The sequence below is a fragment of the Catharus ustulatus genome, chromosome 22, assembly GCF_009819885.2.
Source record: "Catharus ustulatus isolate bCatUst1 chromosome 22, bCatUst1.pri.v2, whole genome shotgun sequence".
Classification (NCBI taxonomy): domain Eukaryota; kingdom Metazoa; phylum Chordata; class Aves; order Passeriformes; family Turdidae; genus Catharus; species Catharus ustulatus.
The window spans coordinates 5,909,250-5,929,757 of NC_046242.1; the positions used below are offsets into that span (position 1 = coordinate 5,909,250).

The 20,508-nt window shown below is 46.8% G+C and overlaps 1 protein-coding gene across 3 annotated transcripts in view; it reads left to right on the plus strand.

Annotated features, from left to right (window-relative positions):
* Positions 1 to 20,508, plus strand: part of AP2B1 (adaptor related protein complex 2 subunit beta 1) — a 77,460-nt gene that overhangs the window by 28,846 nt on the left and 28,106 nt on the right. For all 3 annotated transcript variants that reach the window (XM_033078319.2, XM_033078321.2, XM_033078320.2), the window contains exons 10-14: positions 3,310 to 3,425; positions 4,466 to 4,631; positions 5,124 to 5,222; positions 7,985 to 8,244; positions 12,138 to 12,330. In XM_033078319.2, the coding sequence (XP_032934210.1) occupies positions 3,310 to 3,425; positions 4,466 to 4,631; positions 5,124 to 5,222; positions 7,985 to 8,244; positions 12,138 to 12,330 (834 nt within the window). The remainder of the gene's footprint in view (positions 1 to 3,309; positions 3,426 to 4,465; positions 4,632 to 5,123; positions 5,223 to 7,984; positions 8,245 to 12,137; positions 12,331 to 20,508) is intronic.

Here is a 20,508-nt window from a genome sequence, read left to right on the forward strand (position 1 = left end):
AGCCACAGCAATGACAGTAGAAAACCCCCCTGAGCATGGAAAGGGCTACAGAGAAGTTTGAAAGGAGCTGGTGACAGCCCTTTTTGTAGCAGTGCTTTGCTGGCAGGTGAGAATTTGTTTTAGTCCTCAGCAGGGACTTTCTCACTAGGATTTGGCAGTGTCCTAGTTGCACATGGAGGGTGGTGTAGTTCAGCAGTATCAAGATGTTTTTAGGAGTTTTTACCCTTTCATGCCTTTATTCCCAAATTTTTGCCTATCTCTGATACCACAACAGTCGTGTTTGATAAGCAAAGGACTGATAATAATGCCCCAGTGAGTCTCTAATTGCAGTTGTGCCTCTCCATTAGTAATTTTTAACTTTGATTTTTAGCACTGCTCCATTGAAGATGCTGCTGCTAAGGGTGAGGTCTGTTTCCTGCTCTGACAAGAGCCAGATTTAAAGAGGGCAGATACAGAACAACTCATGACAGTGTCCTTATCCCTAGGTTAATCCCTGTCCCCAGTGCATCTGTGTTTACTAGAGGCTGTTTACACTGAGTTATGAGTGATGGGACAGCATCCTCACAGCCATCAGTGTCCAAGTTGCCAAAGCTCAGAAATCTGCTTTCTGACACAGGACACAGCCAGTGGGAGCTGTTGATGAATGAGGATTCACAGAGCACCTCAGCTCTGCCTTCAGGGATCCTATCTTTTGTCTAATTGACACTCCTAGGAGATTGAAACAGAAATAAATTTGTCTGCTGAGAGTTGCACCACAAAGCAAATGTGATGTTCCCTTTTCCCCTTGTTTGGGATATGGAACCAACACCCACACTGAGTAGAAAGATTTTGCCCAGGCTTGAGCAGTCACTTTGTTTTGGGAGATGTCAGAACATTATTTTGCATGGATAGGGCTGGATTATTGGTAGCTGAGCTCAGAGTTAGCTTGGGTTTATCTACAGCAAACTCTGGTGTAGCTACACTTGTCTGCCTTGTGGATTGGTTTGCTCCAGTGGCAACATCACAAGAAACCATGATGCCATGCTTTGATTGTAAAGAAAACAAGCACCACTCCTGTGGGAAAAGGAAATTAAGTGGATACAGTAAAGACAGGGATTCCTCTGGAGCAAAGGAGAAGCAGAAGGAGCCATCTTACAGGGATATTTGTCTTGTTTCCAAGAGACTCTGCCAGCAGCCTGGTTCTTAGAAATCATTGAGGCTTATGGCTGAGTGTGATATGTGCTACTTCAATAATCTTGTGGGCTTTCATTTGCTTTCTGCAGAAAAACAAAGCAATTTTGACTTTGGTTGCTTGTCCTTCCTCACTCCAGCTTGAAAGCTGTTGGAGTTGGGGCACTCTTTCATCACTTTGCAGAGCTCTGCTGTCCCCAAGGATGACCACCTTCAAAAGGCAGTGTGTTTACAAGGGATGGGGTGAGCTGAGATGGGTTTTGTTTGAGGGATTGGTCATCTGGGCATGTGCCCACCACTGCTCACTTTCCAAGGGGCTCTTTGGCTAAATGTCATTACTGTGTATTTCAAAGTGAATGTTGTGCTTTTCCTGGAAAAAAATCACACTTCAAAGTGTCTAAAGAAAAGAAAACTAGGCTTTAATTTGCTTTTCCTTGAACTATACAGCTCTTAAAGCAATGACAGGGCTGCACTTCTTGTTGCCAGCAGTGACTGGTGCTGTAGATTCTGTAGAATGCGTGTGGGACAGATTCACCCCCATCAGCTCATTTGTTAAAATATGAGATGAAAGTTATTGAGATGAAGAGGAGAAACTTGAAGCTCTGAAGCAAAACATCTCTCTTGCAAGGACTTTGAGCAGGGCTCCCACTGTGAGCCAAGCTAGTGTGTGGAGCCAGGTCCATGGGCAGTCCCCATGAAGTGGAAGTGTCTTCCAGGTCACAGCCTCAAATCCCTTCTGGAGCACAAGGGATCAGAGCAGGACATTGTTGCCATTCACTACCCCTGTAGTGCCATAGTAGCCATAAAGCTGAGCTAAGGAGGGGGAGAGGCATCATAAAAAAGATATTGCACCAATCAGCCATTTTTATGTGATGTCTCTCTTCACTCTGACACCAGCTGTATTGGATTTTTTTTTTCTGTTTGCTGTGAATTTCAGGAAAGTCTTATGACTTACTGCCAGTTTACAAAGACAGAGCAAGTGCTGGTTTGTGGTGTGTCCTCTCTTGGCTGGTCCCCATTTTGTGCTGACAGGCCCTGTGTGAGATACCCACAAGGGCAGGAAATTGCCAGAAGGTTTTAGTCTCTGACCCAAATTCTTGAAGTTTGTCCTTGAGATTTTTGCCCATTCTCAAAGAACTGATTCCTGTGACTAAAATGCCATTTCACTCCTCCTCCTCCTGCCCAGCCTTTAAGTGCTCTGTAAGTCGAGGGAGCTGTTAACTGACTGAAATTGAAAAATCCACCTACATTGCTGTTGTTTGTGCCCTACAGTGTTTGTCTGCAGCCCGAATCCTTTATGAGTGTTCCGAAGGCGACTGCCTCGGCAGCGTCAGGAGCAGCCTGCTTCTCACATTAATCACCAGCTGTGTAATGAGGCTTCATGTGTGCTCTGCTAATAACCAAATCACTGCCCTTATTTGAGACTCTCTGCTGCTGAAGTTGGTTGCTCCTGTGATGTCCTGCCTGGCTGTGCTGTTTGGGAATAGACCTCCCTGAATTATCTGCCTCTAACTCCACTCCTGGTTCCTGGAGCATGACAGTGTCCAGTCCTTGGTATATTGCAGTGCCTGTGGATTGAACTAATTAATCTGGAAGCTGCATTAGGAGCAGCCAAATTTCTATTTTTAGCTGTACATTTCACATGTTCTTAGTGACCTCACCCCAAAAATACTGAACCTTTTGCTGCTGGGAGCTGCTTTTTGCTGCCAGATTCGACAACACTGTTTTCTCCTGCCTTCTGGCTTTGCTAGAAACTTTCCTGCAGTCCCTATGAGAACTTTCTCAGCTCTGATTGCTTGGCATGGGAAGCCCCAGAAAGCTCATTCAGTGGCCTGTATGAGCCCCAGGGTGGTACAAATGGCAGTGTAGGCAGTGTTCTCAAGGTCTCTTGTGTGGTGACCCAACTTTCTACTGGCACAGCTGCTTCTCTTACTTTCCACAGGAACTGGAGCCAGCTGATGTCTCCAGTGTAACAGCAAACCTTTTGTTCACCTGTAGTTCATTTCTGGACAGAGTTTGTAACTCTTGTTTCCTCCCTCTGAGCCTTTTCTCATACACATGCCATGTTCCCCAGTGTGTGCTGTGAGAGCAGGAGCATTCCTTCAGCTTTTTTAACTTGTGGTTTTCTGCTCTCCCTAGCAATCTGCAGAGCGCTGTGTGAGCACCCTGCTGGACCTCATCCAGACCAAGGTGAACTACGTGGTGCAGGAGGCCATCGTGGTCATCAGGGACATCTTCCGCAAGTACCCCAACAAGTACGTGCCAGCCTCAGGGTTTGGGAGCACTTGGCTGCCATCATCAGAATAGAGCAGAGCTCAGCTCATCAGGGCTCTGAAGCAAAGGTGGAAGCTGTGATCCCACTGCCAGTTTGGTAGGATTCAGGTGTTGGCTCTAGATGAGGTGTCAGCCTGGGTTTTTTGTTTGAATTGAAAGGTTTTCCTTCCCCACCACTCCATATTGAAGCCTGGATCTAAAGCCAGTAAAGCTCTTGCAGAGAATGCCAGAAGGAAAATTTGGCCAAGTTGGCAGCATCAGGCTATTCTGGTTTTAGTCCCCTCTAGAAATCCATGAAGTGTACAAGTCTCCTCGTGCAGGGCTGTGAAAATTCATGGCTCCCATGGTCCAAGATCCAGTCAGGTTGTGCTGAACAAAGCACTGCTGGCTTTTCCCACCAGGTGTTCCCTCTGGCTTGGGCAGAGCTCAGCTTCTCTTGGTTCTGCAGTAAGGTTTTGTCTCTGTAGCCACAGAACTGCTGCAGTGTTTTTCAGCAGACACTTCATGATCACCTAAAAAATCATATGGGACATCTACAGGCTTCCCTGACAATTTCTGCTGTCAGTCTCAGAAACTCCCTGCTTGTGGGGATACCCACACATGGGAATAGGGGAAGCTAAATTAGTGTGGGATATTGTCTGGTTTGCATTAAAGCCTTGTGGGGACTGTAATACCCAGTTTAGAGTTTCCAGGCTGAAGCCTCATCAAGGCTGCAGGATCTGATTCAGACTCGTGGTTTGAACTGTAGGATCAAATATTCCCATTAGCAAACAGAAAGGGAGGCAGCTTTATCTTGAACTCCACATTTGGGTGGTCTTGCTGATGGATTAAACTGCAAAGCCCCTGTGAGACCTCAGAGCTCAGCATTGGGAGAAAAAAAAATAGTTGAATGAAAATGCTGCTTGTGTAGAAATACAAGACATGAATGCAGTGCAGGATTCTCTGCAGAATGAGGTGGGCAGAAATGGAGTAGAACAAGTCCAGTTCACCCCAGTAATCCACCTGTACTCTGACAAACCAGGTATGAGAGCATCATTGCCACTCTGTGTGAGAACCTGGATTCCCTGGATGAGCCAGATGCCAGAGCTGCCATGATCTGGATAGTGGGTGAATATGCTGAAAGAATTGACAATGCAGATGAGCTGCTGGAGAGTTTCCTGGAGGGTTTCCATGATGAAAGCACTCAGGTAAAGTTGCAATGTGCATCTCAGCTGTAGTGTTTTGTGTGGTGTGTTTATGGGATGGACAGTAAATGTTACTGCAGTGGTCAGACAATACCTGTCAATAAAAGCTTCAATACTGGGCTAAAATAAAACTCCTGGGTATCTGCAGTTTTGCTTTGTTGTCTGTATCTCCAAAAATTCCCTTCTTGGAAGGACAAGACAGATTTGGAGGGGGTTCCAGAGGTTGCATATTTCTTGGGGGAATGGCTGTACTGGGGACCAGAACTTAGGTAGTGATGGGGTGCATCACAGTATGACACAGACCTCAGTCTGCTGCTCAGGGATGTGTCTGTGAAAGATACAGCCAAGAGTCTGAGTTCATTAGAATGGGTTTCACTGGCAAGGAATGGTGAGGAAACTGAAGTCTTATGTTTTATATCAGTAAAGGATGTGGAGACTTGTGAGACATTGATGAATGGATGAATTTCTAATCTCTCCCATGCCCCTCTCTCTCAGGTGCAGCTCACCCTCCTGACTGCAATAGTGAAGCTGTTCTTGAAAAAGCCTTCTGAGACACAGGAGCTGGTCCAGCAGGTTCTCAGCCTGGCCACACAGGTAAGCCAAGGTAGCCAGTGATCCAGAGCCCTGCAGACACTGCTGTGTCTCCCTTCTGCCAGGCCAGGCAGCTTTGCAGTAGATCAGATTCAAGGGTGTTCCCTGCTCTCCCAAAGAAACTATTTAAAAGCTGCTTTGTGCCTGTTGCCATCTGGAATCTGCTTCCTCCTTCTTAGCTCTTGCTTTATCTGAATTCCTTCCCCATTCCCTCACTAAATGGAAAATTAGGGACAGTGTAGAATTATCAAGAAACCAAGATTCTCCTTGAAGGCTTGCAGTTAAACATCTGGAGCTGTAACAGAGGCAAAGAGCCTGGTAAAGGCTTTGTTCTGGGAACAGCAAAGTTTAAGCAGTGCTATGAAAAGGAAAGAACTGAAATTTGGGGTTTTTCCTTTGTACTTGGATGCTGTCAAGCAGTGTGGCAGCTTTGCTGGAGGCTGTAGCAGTGGGTTAAGATCATGGATTCATTATGCATGAGATGCTGAGTTATGAGCTCAGATCACTGCAGGCAAGGCTGGGCTTGAGCTGGCAGACACAGCTGCTGTAGTTCTAGAGGACAGAGGTGGAGATGTCCTGGTGGCAGGGATGGGTGAGAGCTCAGCTCATCTTCCTGCACTCCTTGGCTGCAATGACTGGGGTAAAGTGCCCAAAAAAACAGCTCCTCTCCAGACCTGCTGTGTCAAGTGATAAAAATAGTCTGCCAGCTGAATGGGCTGTGATTGTTTCTGAGCAGAAAACCTGGAGTCAATCATCAGCTGGCCTTTTTGATCCTCTTTGCTGCAAGAAATCACAGCTGTGGACTTACTGCACTTAAAACTTTTATTCATTCCTTTGGAGAGTTGCATTGGTCAGCAGCAACAAGCCCATGACCTGATTTTCTTGCTTCAAAACCTGCCATTAGGCAGGATCTGAGCTGCTGTTCAGAGGAGTGGGCCAAGGGCATGCTGTATCATTTGCCTGAACCAACAGAAGAAAGGTACTAAGTGCTAAAAACCCACTGTGCTGAGTCACAAAACATTTAATGGCACCCTTGGAGTATAACAGGCGTCTGGGTTTTTTTTTCTCTGTTTTTCACAAATGTTGATTCAGTCTGGCTTTTTGTATTTTATATGAATAACAAGTCAATGTAGGATAACTGGCTGTAAAACACTGAAAGACCTTGCTTCAAGGTCTGATTTCTAGGTAGAGATGATGTTTTTCACTTGAGTGGGAGAGTAATTACACGTGTGTTTCTTTGCCCAGCTTAGGTATTGTGGCTCTTGGAGTGTCTCAGGGCTTGTCTGCACAGCAGACTGCAGGTGTGGTTGTGGAGGGAGCCAGCTTCATTCAGCCAGCACTGGTAAAAATAGCAGTAGAGCAGCTGGGGCTGGAAGAGGCACAGGAATTGAGGTCTCAGACCTCTGCATCCCCATTGCTGTTTCATAGGTGGGGAGCTGAGCTGGCCAGGGTGCATTGCTGTTGCTCCACAGGTGGGCATGCAGACTCTGGAGAGGGGAGAATTGGGAGATATTTGAACCTCTTGTTTCAGTAGATTTACTAGTTTCCAGTCTGGTTTTTTGGCTGTGGGAAGAAACAATCAGCCTTGAATCTGTAGGTACCTGCAAGTAGGAGAGTGTGGCCTTTCATGTGTGCCCTTGCAGAAACCCTGCCTGATCCTGAGTGCAGAGTCTGGGAGAGATTGTTAAGGGTGTAAAGAATCCACAATTCTACCATCAAACAAAACTGACTCTGCAGAGATAATGTGTGAGACAACAGAGAGATTAATTTAGGTCCTTACAAGCAAAATGAGCTGAGCTCAGTCTCATTCCAAGAAGAGGTTTGAGAATGTCTTGAGGCAGATGGCAGATGCAGGTTCTAACAGGGCAGCAGCAATGAGAGCACAGAAGAGAAAAACAAATGCCAAGAGGAAGGCTGGTGAGGTGTACAATATTTTGCTGGAATTTTGTCAGGGAGAAAAAAACCTCAGACATTTATCCTGTTACTCTGCTGATGGGAGGATTAAAAATCCGAGCTCTTGTTTCCATGAACAGTCAATACAACATAAAACCACAGCACCTCCCTGTCCCTAGAACATTATCAGCAAACCATCCCCACTCACTTTGCTGCTCTGGGCAGAGCTACTCAAAGACCAGAGAGGTAATTAGCACTTCATGCAGAGGCAGAAGTATCTGCAGTAAAACAAGGGTATTATTGACAGCTGGAGAACTGATGAAGTACCCTAAGTGTGTATCATTAGCATCTCTCCATACTTCATTAGATAACTAAAAGGCAGGATAAATAAGATCTCTTTTGCTATAAAGAATATGGCTTATTAAGATGTGGCTCTGCAGCATCTTTTTTGTCCAGCAGTGGCCTTGGGTAAATCATATTTCCAGGAATCTTGGATCATTATGCAGCACTATGCTCTAGTGTGTAACAGTCATTGCCACTCATGTCCTTTTCTCTGAATTTCTCCTAATACTTAGTGGCAGGAAAGTCTGGAAAGCAGTTGGCAGCTCTGTGGTTTGGGGCAATTGTGGGGTGTAAATTCTGGGCTTTTTCCTCCCTGACCAGCTGAGCTGGAAGCCAGGCATCAATACTTTGGTTCTTGTTTTTAATTTTAAGATGTTCATCTCAACCAGCAGTTTGTAACATCATTTTGAAATTGGTGGCTGCTGGCTGGTTGGGGTTTTTTAATCCAGCAGGATCACTGCTGGAAGAATAAAGTGATTACAGGCATTAGTTCATTTCAGACCTGTGAGTGATGCATTGCTTTGTCTCAGGATTCTGACAACCCAGACCTGCGGGATCGTGGCTACATCTACTGGCGCCTTCTCTCCACGGATCCAGTGACTGCCAAGGAAGTGGTGCTCTCAGAAAAGCCTCTGATTTCTGAGGAGACTGATCTGATTGAGCCAACCCTGCTGGATGAGCTGATCTGCCACATTGGGTCTCTGGCTTCTGTGTACCACAAACCACCCAACGCTTTCGTGGAGGGGAGCCACGGCATCCACCGCAAGCACCTGCCAATCCACCATGGGAGGTGAGCTCAGGCAGCCCTGGGGATCACAGGCAGGCTGGCTTGTTTCCTTCTAGCAAACAGCCCAAAAGGTGCCAAGATCTTTTAGAAGATCCTAGAGAGATTTTATTGATAGTTTGCAGGTTGTTCAAGGGGCTGTTTCTTGCAGGATGTGATCGTGGGTGTGGAGTGTCCAAGAGTCAGAGGACACAGGAAGTGTCAAAGTTCCTATGTGAGGAGAAACTGTGATGTTTTTTTGAGAAGACATTGGTTATAAGTGCTCTTGACATGAATTTGAGTAGAAAAGCAGAAGCTTTGGATGACTGGTGCAAGGAGGACTAGAGTGGGAACAGGCATCTTTCAGAAGATGATTTTGTAGGAGCTTTGCTTCAGTAACAGCTCAGCTTTATGAGCCTGTCTCCTGGAATGCAGCATCACTTTCCTGGAACAGGCAAGCACAGGGATCCTTCACTGCTGAAACATGAAATGGAGAAGGACTGATAAAACTCCCTGTCTCACTTGGTGCCTGTAAAGCAAGGGAAGTGCAAAAGCCACCTAAGCCCCATCACTGTGAGGACTCAGCAGAAGATGAGTGCACTGCCATGGTCTGTCTGACCTTTGTGAGGAGGGGGAGATGCTTTGGCTTTTTGCCTGGTGCTCCAGTGCCTCCCTGGGATCATTTCTGGCAGCAGATTAGTTCTGCAAGAGCAGGCAGTGCCTCAGTCCCAGCTGGGGCTGTGTTGCTGTTGGGCCTGTTCCCATGGTCCCTCATTCAGGTGAGCAGTTTGCTGTTTGCACTAGTGATATTAATTACAAAAATGAGTATATTTTGCAGCAAGAGGCAGAGTAGCCAGGCTTACCTCTTAATAATATTCCCAAAGTGACATTTGCAATGCTATTTTTTGCAGTTGCACTGATAAATCAGTGTGAGATGCTGCTTCTTTTCTATTTTCTGACACCACTTCTCTGCTATTCTTAGCAACTAAAGCTATTTCTGTGGTGGCTGGCTTTGGGAAGCTGAGTTGTTTTCTCCCTGCCTGTGAAATCAAGCCTGGCTGCACTGACCCAGAATCAGCAAGTACAAATGTACCAGTTGGACAGGAAAAGCAGTGACCACTTTCCTACCTCTCCTGAGCAAAGATTGCTCTCAAAGTGAGCTGGTTTTTGGTATAACCTGCCTTCCTGCACACTGTTGTTCCAGGTCACTACAGCAAACAGCATTTTAGGGGATTCAGCTCAGTAAATTGAGTTTTTTGAAGGATCAGTTTATGTCTTCTTGCATTTAGTGTCTGTGTGCTTAACTGTTGTTGCTCATACTCAGTCTGCTGACCTTAAGAATTTCTGACTTTGGCAGAGCCATTGCTTCAAAAAACCCCAAAAAACAAACCTCCAGCCCTCAATCAGCAGTGCAAGCTGGGGGAAGGTCTGAGGGATCTCAGCAGAGTGTGCTGCACACTGATCATACTGATGCAGTGGTAAATTTAAAAAATGAGTGGGGTTAGTTTAATGGCACACCAGGCTTCTCTGATGGGATCTCACCTCAAGAGGCCCCATTTTTGGGATTTTCTGCATCAGTTTAAGACAAGTGAAGGGTCTCCAGTGAAAGATAAGTCCAGACAGTGAGGTGAGGTGAGGTGATTTTCTGTACAACTGCTCTCCATTGACTGTTCTGGGAGGCTGATCCTTGTGGTAGAGACTGATGGCACTGTGAGATGGCAATGGGGAGATGTCCACAGAGAATTTGGTGTGAGAGGGTCAAGGCAGCACTGCCTTGAGTGATGCTTCCCTGAGTATAAACCCATGGGGAGTTCTGGCTGGCACAACACACTGTATGGCATTTTGATTCATATTCTTTCCCATTCAGAGCACTGTTGGGCAGGTTTCTTGCAGCTCTGAGCTGATGGGAAGACCCACTGAACAGCTCACAGATGGTGAAATGTTCCTGCCTCTTCAGTGAGCCCAAGTGTCACAGAGCTGCAGATGAGGATGGGGGAGAGAAATCTGATGGCTTGGCAGTGTTTCTTCATGTGGTGGCTCCCACCACCCCTGCTCAGCCATAATTCAGCTGGGAAATTTGGGAAGATGTTAACAGGGCTCCTGGGAGAAGCAGGTCTGGTAACCTTGGGCAGGAGTCTCTAGTTCCCTCTTTCACAGGTGGCTGCAGAAAATTTTTGATTCTGGTTCAGGTTGTGCATCCCATGTGACCCCAACATCTGGGAATTGCTGGAGGCTGAACTCACAGGACCAAATCTCCAATTCCCATGGCCAAACCCAAGCTTGTAAGGGGGAAATCTTGTATTAAACCTTTTCTAAACACACATAGTCTTTATGAATTTCTTTTCTTTCAAAGAAAATGCAAAGTTTTTTATAGGAATCTCTTAAGAGATTCTTTACAAATGGAAGTCTGAGGTTTTGCTTTTTTCAAACAAACTGACTGAGCTTCCTAATTTTTTGTTGGGCTTTGGGGCAGCAGCAGTTACACAAGACACAGAGGGATTTGTGTGTCTCCATCAGGAGAAGGATGAGTAAGTGTTGAAGGGGTGGAGTGTTAGAGGGATTATATCCTGGGAAGGAACTGAGGGGTTTGTGATGTGCCTCTCTCAGAGGCTGTTCCTGTTCCCAGCCTGGGGGTGGGAGTGGATCACAGTCAGCACCTCTCCTCAGCAATGCTTCAGTGAGACTTCAGCACACTCAGCACTCTCCCTGCTGAAGGCAGCAGCAGAAAGGACAGCTAATATTAGTGCTATTGGGGCTCTGGAGCTTTTAATGCAAAGAAGCTTGCAAGGCTTCCTGCTGCTGCCTGGTAACTAATTCATTCTGCACTCCTCATGCTCCATCTCTTCCTCCTGGCACTGGGATTGGGAGCAGCTTAGACTCTGTCACTGAATCCTTCCCCTCAATAGCTGAAGAAGGATAAGAGAATTTTGCCTACTCAAACTCAGAAGCTGCAGTGCTTGCAGAACAGCCCCAGTGTTAAACACCTTGTCAGGACAATAATTCCCACAGCAATGCTAAATTCCCACTTACCTGCTGGCTGCAGGAACATGAGCTAGAAATCATTTTACCAGTTACTGCTGGAAACAGGATATAGAATGGATTTTAATTATCTAAAATATGAGCATATCTGGATTTAAAGAATAAATACATTGTGGTGAGTTCTCCAGGAGCTACAGTTATTTTTTACTCTCTCCTTGTTATTGAATTCAGTGATGAGTGAGTATAAAAGATACAAAAGGCAGCCAGACTGCATATGATGATAAATTTTGGAAGCTGTATAATGAGTGTTTCTAGACTAGTAATTAGCATGCCTGCTAACTCAGAGGAAAAGAAATTATTGATAGAAGGGAGGAATCAATTTTAGATTGAGTTTTTCAATTAGGAAAGACTGATGGACCTTGCTGCTGGTCAGGAGAAGGTGATTAATCTAGATCTGAGGGAAGTGGTGGAGTTTGTACTGGTTAGAGTAAGGGCTCAAGGGTTTTATCAGTGTTAGATCTCTGAGAAAATCTGGATTATTTATTTTTCCCTGTGTTTTCATGTCATTCTTAGGCCCAACGGGCTGAAAATCATCTGTGTAGGTTTATTCTGAGGTAGGAAACACTTATTTTCAGTTCTGTACCCATGTGGTATCCATGGCTCTCTGTTTCAGAGTGGGTAGGATTCACCCCATGCAAGATTCCCTTTGCTGGGCTGAAAACCCAGCACAATGTACAATGCAGGGAAAATCTTTGTGCTCAGAGTGGTGAAGAGCCACGTGCCATAACCCTGCCTGGTGCAGGACAGCTGCTGACATCACCTTTAGCCTGGCTTCTGCTGCTGAGCCTCCTCTTGCTGTGTTTCCCCATGCTGGGAACCTGGAACTGGACACCAGAGGTGACTGATATTTGTCTTTTCTGCTTCTTGTTGTCCCCCCACAGCACTGATGCTGGTGACAGCCCCGTGGGCACCACGACCACCACAAACCTGGAGCAGCCACAGGTCATCCCATCCCAGGGTGACCTCCTGGGGGACCTCCTCAACCTGGACTTGGGGCCCCCTGTGAATGTGCCCCAAGTGTCCTCCATGCAGATGGGTGCTGTGGACCTGCTGGGAGGAGGGCTGGAAACCTTGGTAAGCAGCACATCCTCTTTAACTGAGGGGAGATAATTGGAGCTGTGCTTGTCTCTGCAAAGCCTTGATTGTTTGTGCTTTAAATGCTCAGCGAGCTGAGCTCCCAGTGCTGAGTCCTGAAACTCCAGGAGGATTTAAGCAGAGTTATTGTGCCAACTTTCTGCAGGCTTTTCCTGCTCTGCAATGAATGCTGCTGCATGCTGTAGAATCCCCATGGTCAGTGGATATATTTGTTCTGTGCTTTTTCTGTCTGTAGAAGAAAAACCAAAAAGTTGCTTTAAAGATGTAAAAGTATTTTTCTGCTTACTATTTGAATCAGGCTCCCTTTCAAGAAGGCATTCATTCCACCCAATTTCCAACCCTCCTGAATTTCAGTGCTGAAGCTCTCAGGCTGTAACCCTGTGTCTTCCCATTTGTGTATTCTCCAGAGCACACCATAATTTAATATCAGTGACATTTTAATTGCAGTGAGGTCAAGAGGGAGCTCTCTGTGCAGTCCTCCCTGTGCCAGAGCTGCTCACAAGGCACCTGCCCTGGCACTAACAGGGTCAGGCTCCAGTGAGAGCAGACACACTCCCCTCTGCCCTGGGGAGGGAGCTGGGCATGAGCTGCAATGAGAAGATCACTTAGCAGGGGGAGGTCAGTGCTGGATTTTGGGCTGGTGGCAGCCAGGCTGTGAGGAGTGCTGGCTGTGAGGTCAGCCTGGGAGCTGTTCCCAAGGCAGGGAGCACAGCACACAGGTGCCCAGCTCCCTGCTGGTTTCCCCACTGGGGGAAGAAGCTCTCCTAGGTGTATTTGCACCCTGTAAATCAAGTAAGACTTTCCCAGGGGATGTAGTTGGGTGTTTTTCAGATTTGGAGTGGGTTTGTCTTGTGATGAGTTGGGCTGGGTTATCTCTGCCTGGTTCAGGTGCACTTTCAGTTCTGAGTCAAGCTCTGAATAACAGAGGTAGGAGGCAGCTGGATGAACCCCAATTCAACAATTCCCTATTAGTCAAATATGTATTTTTTTAAGCCATCATGAGCTTATTAAAGCAAATATTAAATACATTTCCAGCTCCAGTGCTTCATGGCCTAATGAGCTGGAAACAGTCTAACCCTTAATGGCACTGGCACTCACAGAGGGCAGAGGTGCTGGAGGCTCTGCTCTCTCCAACCAGAGGTGTTTGCTTAGCAGGAACACTGCTCTTACTGGGGATTAACAAAATGGTCAAGCTGGACTTGCTGGGAAAGCAGGCAGTGAGCCCAGAGCAGTGCCCTGTGCAGCCTTTCCCTGCATCTGAAAACCTGGGCCTGGGGATGAAGGCACTGCAGAAGGTGGTGCTTGCTGCCTGTGGTGCCACAGGATGGTTTGCACTTAAATTCCTCTCTGCTGCTTCCAGGCCTTTCACAGGAACCCTCTGTTCCTCGTTAGTGTCACACAAATAAATGGACACGGTAGAACTAAAACTTGGTTTTGGGAGAAGAGCTTTCTCACAGCTGGCATTAATGGGCTTAATTTAGTGACCTGCTCTGACAGTGGAGCTGTTAGTTGAAATGGTAGCAGGCTTTTACTTAATATTTTTCTCAAGCCTTAAGTACATTCATGGGGTTATGGAGTGTGATCTGACACAATTATCCTGTCTGGATGGGGAGTAGCTGTGCCTGGGGCTGCATGACCAGCACTCTCTCAGATGAGTAGATGAGGAAACACTAAAAAAAAATCTGAATCCTGGTGTGGTTTTTGAAGGTGGGTGCTTTCTACTGAAGAGCTGTTGCATGAAAGCCCCAGCTTTTCCTTTCCTTGCTCAGTCTCTTCTCAGGTAACAAGTGACAGGATGAGAGGGAATGGTCTCTATTGTGCCAGGGGAGGTTTAAATTGAATATTGGGAAATCTCTCTTCACCAAAAGGGTTTTCAAGCACTGGAATGGGCAATGGTGGGGTCACTAAAAAATTGTGTAGATGTGGCACTTGGGGACATGGTTTAGTGATGGCCTTGGCAGTGCTGGTGGAAGGTCTTTTCCAACCTAAATGAGCTTAATTAGTGAGTGAATGTGATCTGGGTGTTTGTTTGTTGCTCTGTGTGTATGTTTAACAACTCTCAAGCTGGGTTAACCCTAACCTGGTATTACCCAAATTGCTGCAGGGCTTGCCAAGAGGATTGGCATTTGGATCTCAGGCTAATATTAACCACATTTGTGCCATGCCAAAATCAGTCTCAAACTGCAGATCCCACAGGCCTGATTTCTGTGTGTGGGGAGGAGCTGAGACATCCCAGTGTGCCCCTTAAAGAAGGGCTGAGCTCTTCACCCTTGGCCAGGGATCAAAAACCACATGGAGGCTAGCAATGCCTGAATTGTTGTGCTTTAAAATTTCCCTTTCTGTCACTCCTTAAGGCTTTTTTAATGCATTTCTTGCCTTGCTCTGTTGGGCAGGCTGAGGCTGCACACTCTGACAGTGCCATTGCCTCGGTCCTGGGAGTGCTCACAGGCAGCTGGAGCTCTGTAAGAGCTGCTGGCAGCATCTCAGCCACTTCATCACACCCACTCAGTGTCATCTGTTGGTCCCCTCTCCTGCCCCCTTGTCTTTGGAGGGGGTGTCTGATCAGAGGGATGTTCTTGCAGTGAAAGTCTCAATGGCATTAACCCAGAAAGACCAACAGCAGCATTAACTTGCATGGAAAATGCCATTCTGCATTTCCATCTCTTAAACTGTGAGGTTTTATTTTTCTTCCAGGCAGTTAAATATATACTGAATGGTGTAAAACTGCACAAATACCACATTAATATTGTTCATTTGAATTGTCCTCAGCATTGCCAGATATTTTTGCCCATGACCAGTGAAACTCCAACTGCTTGTGAGGTTAATTTCTTTAGTGAGTAAATCTGATTTTATCTCCATAGTGAGTTCTGTAATTGGTATTAAATGTAACATGCATGCACAGATGCTGAGCATGTGTTAACAATTAAAAAGAGGAGAAGAAGGATCTTTGGTACAAGAGCATTGTTTATGAGCAGAACAGACTTGCTGTAGGACTTTTGGAGAGCTGTTTTCTGGGGAACAGGTTGTGCCCCTGTTTGCCACCATGGGCAGATCTTGTTCTTCTCTGCTCAATTTTCTTTTTCTATAAAATGGAAACTAAGCCCACTTTACAAAACTATTTGGGATTTCCAGCTCCACAGTGTAAAGTAGGCATAGCAGTCACTAATGGGGGAGAAACAAAACATGTGGGAGTGCAGATTGCTGAGTGCAGAGCTGTGCATCCCAAGAGCTGGAGTTTGATGCTTTTCCCCTCAAGTGGCTGAATTTGATGCAGGTTACAGTCACTCTCCCAACTCCTGTGCAATGGTGCAGTGCTTTGCAGGATGTGTGTGCTAACATGACATTTTTGCCTTTAAACCTTTTTGTGTGTTGATTTGTTCTCAAATCCATGGAAAGCTGTGCTCCCTGGGAGCCCCTGCACTGTATGGGAGCAGGGCACTGGCCAGGAGCCAGGAAGGCTGGCTTGAAACCCAGGGGCAGAGCAGTAAATCTACAGGAATGGACAGGCTTGGATTGTCTGTTATGTAAGGATTTTATTTAATACTTTAGCCACTCATCTACAGGAATATTATTGATTCGAGACTGGCAGCTGGTCAGGTTGATTTATGTCCTAAACTGAAAAGCTGTTTGATAAACACTGAATATCCACAGTTTTCTGTAATACCTGGACTGGTTTGGGCTGTTCCAGGTGAGGCTGTGCCCCTCAGTGAAATCTGACTGGGTTTAAGGGGGGTCTGTTCCACATGACTCAGGGCTGTGTCCCATCCCTGCAGTGGGATGGAGGGTGGGAGCTGAGCACCAGCTCACCCTGAGCTCCAGCCTGGGAGGAAACCTCTGTTCCAGCAGGCTGAAGTGCCTGTCTCATGCACAGGGCTGTGAGCAGGGGCTGCTGGTGTCCCCCTCTGTCTGAGGAGGGGAAAATTCAAAATCTGGCCTCAAGGAATGACACCCTGAAGTGTTGGGGTTGATTAGGGTCTCAACAATCCCAAAGTGACCTCCAGTCTGCCCTGGGGTGCCACGTTCCTCTCCTGGCTCTGCAAGTGCTTTGCTGTGCATGATCCTAGGGAAGTTACTTCATTTGCCTTTCCCTGGAACTACAGTGTGAGAGTGGCTGTGCCAGGTCAGCCTCAACATCCATTTATGCAGTGGATGTGATGCTTTCCCAGAGTGCTCCTCCAACCTTTGACAAGGAGCTCAGTGACTCCTTTCATCTGGGCTATGGAGGTTTGATGAGCTACAAAGGAATCTGTTAAGATTTCTGACAAAGGACACAAATCCATTGCTGGGGCAGGGCTGGTGGAAAAGGAGCTATTTTGGTGGGTCACTCATTCATATCTGATTCAAAGCTGTTGTAGCAGTCATAAGACTGCCAGAGCTTTGTGAGCAGCTTGGTTTTTACACTTTGGAGAATGAAAACGGTCAGGACTCAATTTTGCTTGCTGATGGAAATCACTCAGCAGGGCAAAGCATTAGCAGCAAGTGCAGTGAAACTGGTGGCTGTGGTATTGGCAGTGTGACCTGTCCTCCAGCAGCTTTGACACAGCTGTCCCTGGTTTGGAGGGCAGCCCTTGTGCTCTGGTGTGCAAACAGACACAAAATAGGCAGCAAACAAGGCACTGGGATGTCTCTGTGTGAGCCACAGTGTGTGCAGTGAGATCCCTCAGCCCATGCCTGGTCCTGCAGCTCAGGGCTCTCTGCACCAGGGGAGCTGCCAGCAGCCCTGCTCAGCACCTCACCCTTTTCCTGTGGGTAAATGCCTTGTGTTCCTTGCTGCTGTGTTACTGAGTGCAGGCAGCACCTTGAGCTGTGCTGCTTGACTCCACTTTGTGGTGAGGCAGCCACAGGCAATTGTCCCCTGTTAACCCATGAATTGTGGTCCACAAAATGCACAGCTGCCCTGGAAGCCCTGATTGTACTGTGGGCACAAGGCAAGGCAGTTGCTGAGCTCTGGTTGTTGTAGCTTCTGTCCCTGGCTCCACCCTCCCTGGTATTTTTTGGTGCTCCAAAAGCCTCACGTCATTTTGCAGAAGTGATTGTAGCCCCTCAGGATCACATGAACACTTCAGCAGAGTCACTTCATTACAAGCTGCTGTTAAGATGCAAATAAACCCTCCTAATGCAGTAACTCCAGCACTGCTACACTTCATAAGTCAGCATAACTGCTTCCACAGGGCTGGAATTGCAGGGCAGAGGCTCTCCAACTGCAGAGCAGCTGCGGCACCGTCCAAGCCAACTTGTGCAAAGTAAAGGTGCTGATGCAGTTTGGGAAAAGGTGCTGGCACTGGTTTTGTTGATACAGGGTTCAGCTCAGCCTCTTCTTTAAACCCATGTGACTGCTTGGGTGCAGTTAGGGCAGGATAGGTTGGGAGGGAATGGAGAGAATTCCTCTTTGAAGAACTTTAATGCCTTTGGGGGCTGAGACTCCCTGTCCATCCTCTGCTCATCTCCTGGAGCTGGCAGCTCCTCTTCCTGAAGCAGAGGCTTTGTGCTCTTCAGCAAGAGGCAAAGCTGCCAACTTTAGGATCAGGATCAAGGGTTTGCAGTGCCACAACCTCCCTTGGACCATCAGGAGCCTGTCCTTGTCCACCCCACCTTCACAGCGAGTGTTTCAGCCTGAGGGGGGCTGATAGCTGTGTTAACGTGGTCCTCTCCTCTGTGGGGCTGTTCTGACTCCTCTGTAAGGCAGATCCAGGTTCCCCTGGCAGGAGTGTCTGTCTGCCCATGAGACAAATGGAAGTGGTTAACCAGAGCTGCTAGTCCTGAGGAACTGCTTCAGCAGCACTTCACGCCTGACTAATATCTGTTTCTTCCCTTCTGCACTCTGCCTGTCACTCCAGATGGGAGAGGACACTCCGTGGGTAATTGGTTCTGTTCCCTCTGTCTTCCTCCTTCCCTCTTACTCACAAGAATTACTGTTACTGTCTCTTCCATCGCTGTGAGTTTGGAATAAAGTTATGATTTGGGCATCTCACAGGAGGAAAAACAGACCTGCAGTTCCTCAATGGGGAAAGCATCGGTGTCATGGGAGGGTGGCAGGCAAGAAAAACAAAAAAAGAGACTTTGTGCTGCTGCATGATCAGTTCTTTATTAACTTCCCCCCTGTAACTTCTGGTGCAGTAGAAATTGCTGTCTTTTCTCTCCAGTCTGGGCAGAGCCAGCTCTGCCTGTAGGGACCTGGAGGAGCTGCAGCTCCTTGGCACTGGCTCTGCAGCTCTGGAGCACATCTGCAGTGCTTGGGCTGAGCACAGGAACCAGGAGAGGCTCAGGCTGTGCTCTGCAGAGCCCTCCAACCTCTAAAGAGGGGCTGCAGCAGCTCAGAGCTTCCTGGCATGGAAAAGAGATGTTGGGTCCAATCTGAAAACACACAGGAGCTCTTGGTAAATTCCCTGAGCCGGTCAGGGTTTTTTTCTCCTTTTTGTGAGAGCTGGAGCCTTAACTAAAACAATAAATCTACATTCTACTTTCTTCCCCCAAGACCTGACATTTAGGGAAAATGGAAGACTTGTGGATGGCTTAGGAACCCCAATGTGTCATTCCCTGCCCCTTGAGCTGCCTCAAGGTTGGGTTCCTACCCTGCAGCTCCTTCTGATGAGAGTAGTAGGAAATGGTGGAATCAACATCTGGCTTGATTATGCAGAATTATTCAGTCATTTCCATAATACCCTTTGTAAAATGCTTGCTGCTTGATAAGCCAGCCTTTCTGCTGCTGCAGACAACAGTAGCAGAAATCCTCCGTGCATACAATAATATCTGGGAATGAACTGGATTCTTTCTTTTCCCCCAGACTTTGCTGCCTGTCAATATAAAGCTTGGAGTTTATTTGCATGCAAGACTATGAATAGGGATGAGGTGTAATAGTTGCATTTATTACTCCTCAGTGAGCCAGTAACAAGATGTAAATGATCTGATATATTAATCTAAAGCATGGCTTGGCTTAGAGAGCAGTCAATAGAAGAAAACTCTGTCAGGCTGTTTCTGTGGGGGAGACTTGACAGTGTAATAAGCCTTATTTTATAAGCTCAATATTAATTGGATTTGCATCCTCTGGCTGGCTTCCTTTGGTCTCTGGCTGATCCTTCTTTTGAGTTTGCAATCACTCACTTTTATCTGTTATTTCTTAAGTCAGCTAAGCAAAACTGGACAGCCAGAGCCTGGGTTGCTGTGTGGAGAGGCAACTTTTGAAAAAGATGAGGAATCTCCTCAGCCACTGCCATGGCCTCAAGTAGGGATAAACTGAGTCCCACACAGGAAAAAAGCTCTTAAGGCCTCTTAACAAAAAGCAAATTGTGTGAGATTTGTTCTTTTCTAACATCTGCTTAGGGTGGTTAATGTTGCTCCTGTGAGGACTAGAGGAAGGAGAGGTGCTGGGAATAGAAGAGAGATCCAGGGAAGCACAGGGATTTGTCACATTTTACAGGTTTTATGGGGGCTAGTTATCATCTGGTAAGTCACTGTCTTACACCTTTGCTGCTCTTCTCAGGGCAATTTATCCTTTTTATCTGTGCTCTGATGGAGAGAGGTGTGAAGCTTTATGGCATCTCTTGACCAGCATAAAACACATTTGCTGTGAGATCTCTCAGGGTACTGGCTGGAAGGGATCAGAGCAAAGTTAATTTCCAAGTTTTTTGTGCAGAAGGAAAAGGTCAGAGCCTTTTTGGCACTCCTGGAAGCTTTTGCTTCAGCTGTATGGTGCATTTGTTCAATATTCTGGCACACCAGCACTTACTTGAAAAACATATCTGGAGCCTTTGTTGACCCAGTTTGTCACATGCTTTTTTAAAAGCAAACTAACTCCCCAAACTCTAATCAAATGGAAGAGCAAAACCATCTACCAGGTGAGCTGTGATGTTCTGGTCTGCCAGTCCAGCCTTTTCCTAATGGGGCTGGCTCTTACCTCACCCCTGCATCATCCTCTGTGAGTGTTGTCAGGTCATGTTCCCTGTCTGAATGTGACCCCAAAAATCCCCTGTTGTGGGCAAAAAAATTACCCAGGTCTTCAGAAGAAAAGCCTGGCACACAGATAAGCCTGGAGATGTCTCTGCAATAAATAACCACTGCAGATCTTGTTTCCTCCTGGTTAGCAGTCATCTGTTAGTGCATTTTAAATATTCACAGGAGTGCTGTTGTACTTGCAAGCAGTGCTTGTAGCCAAACCTT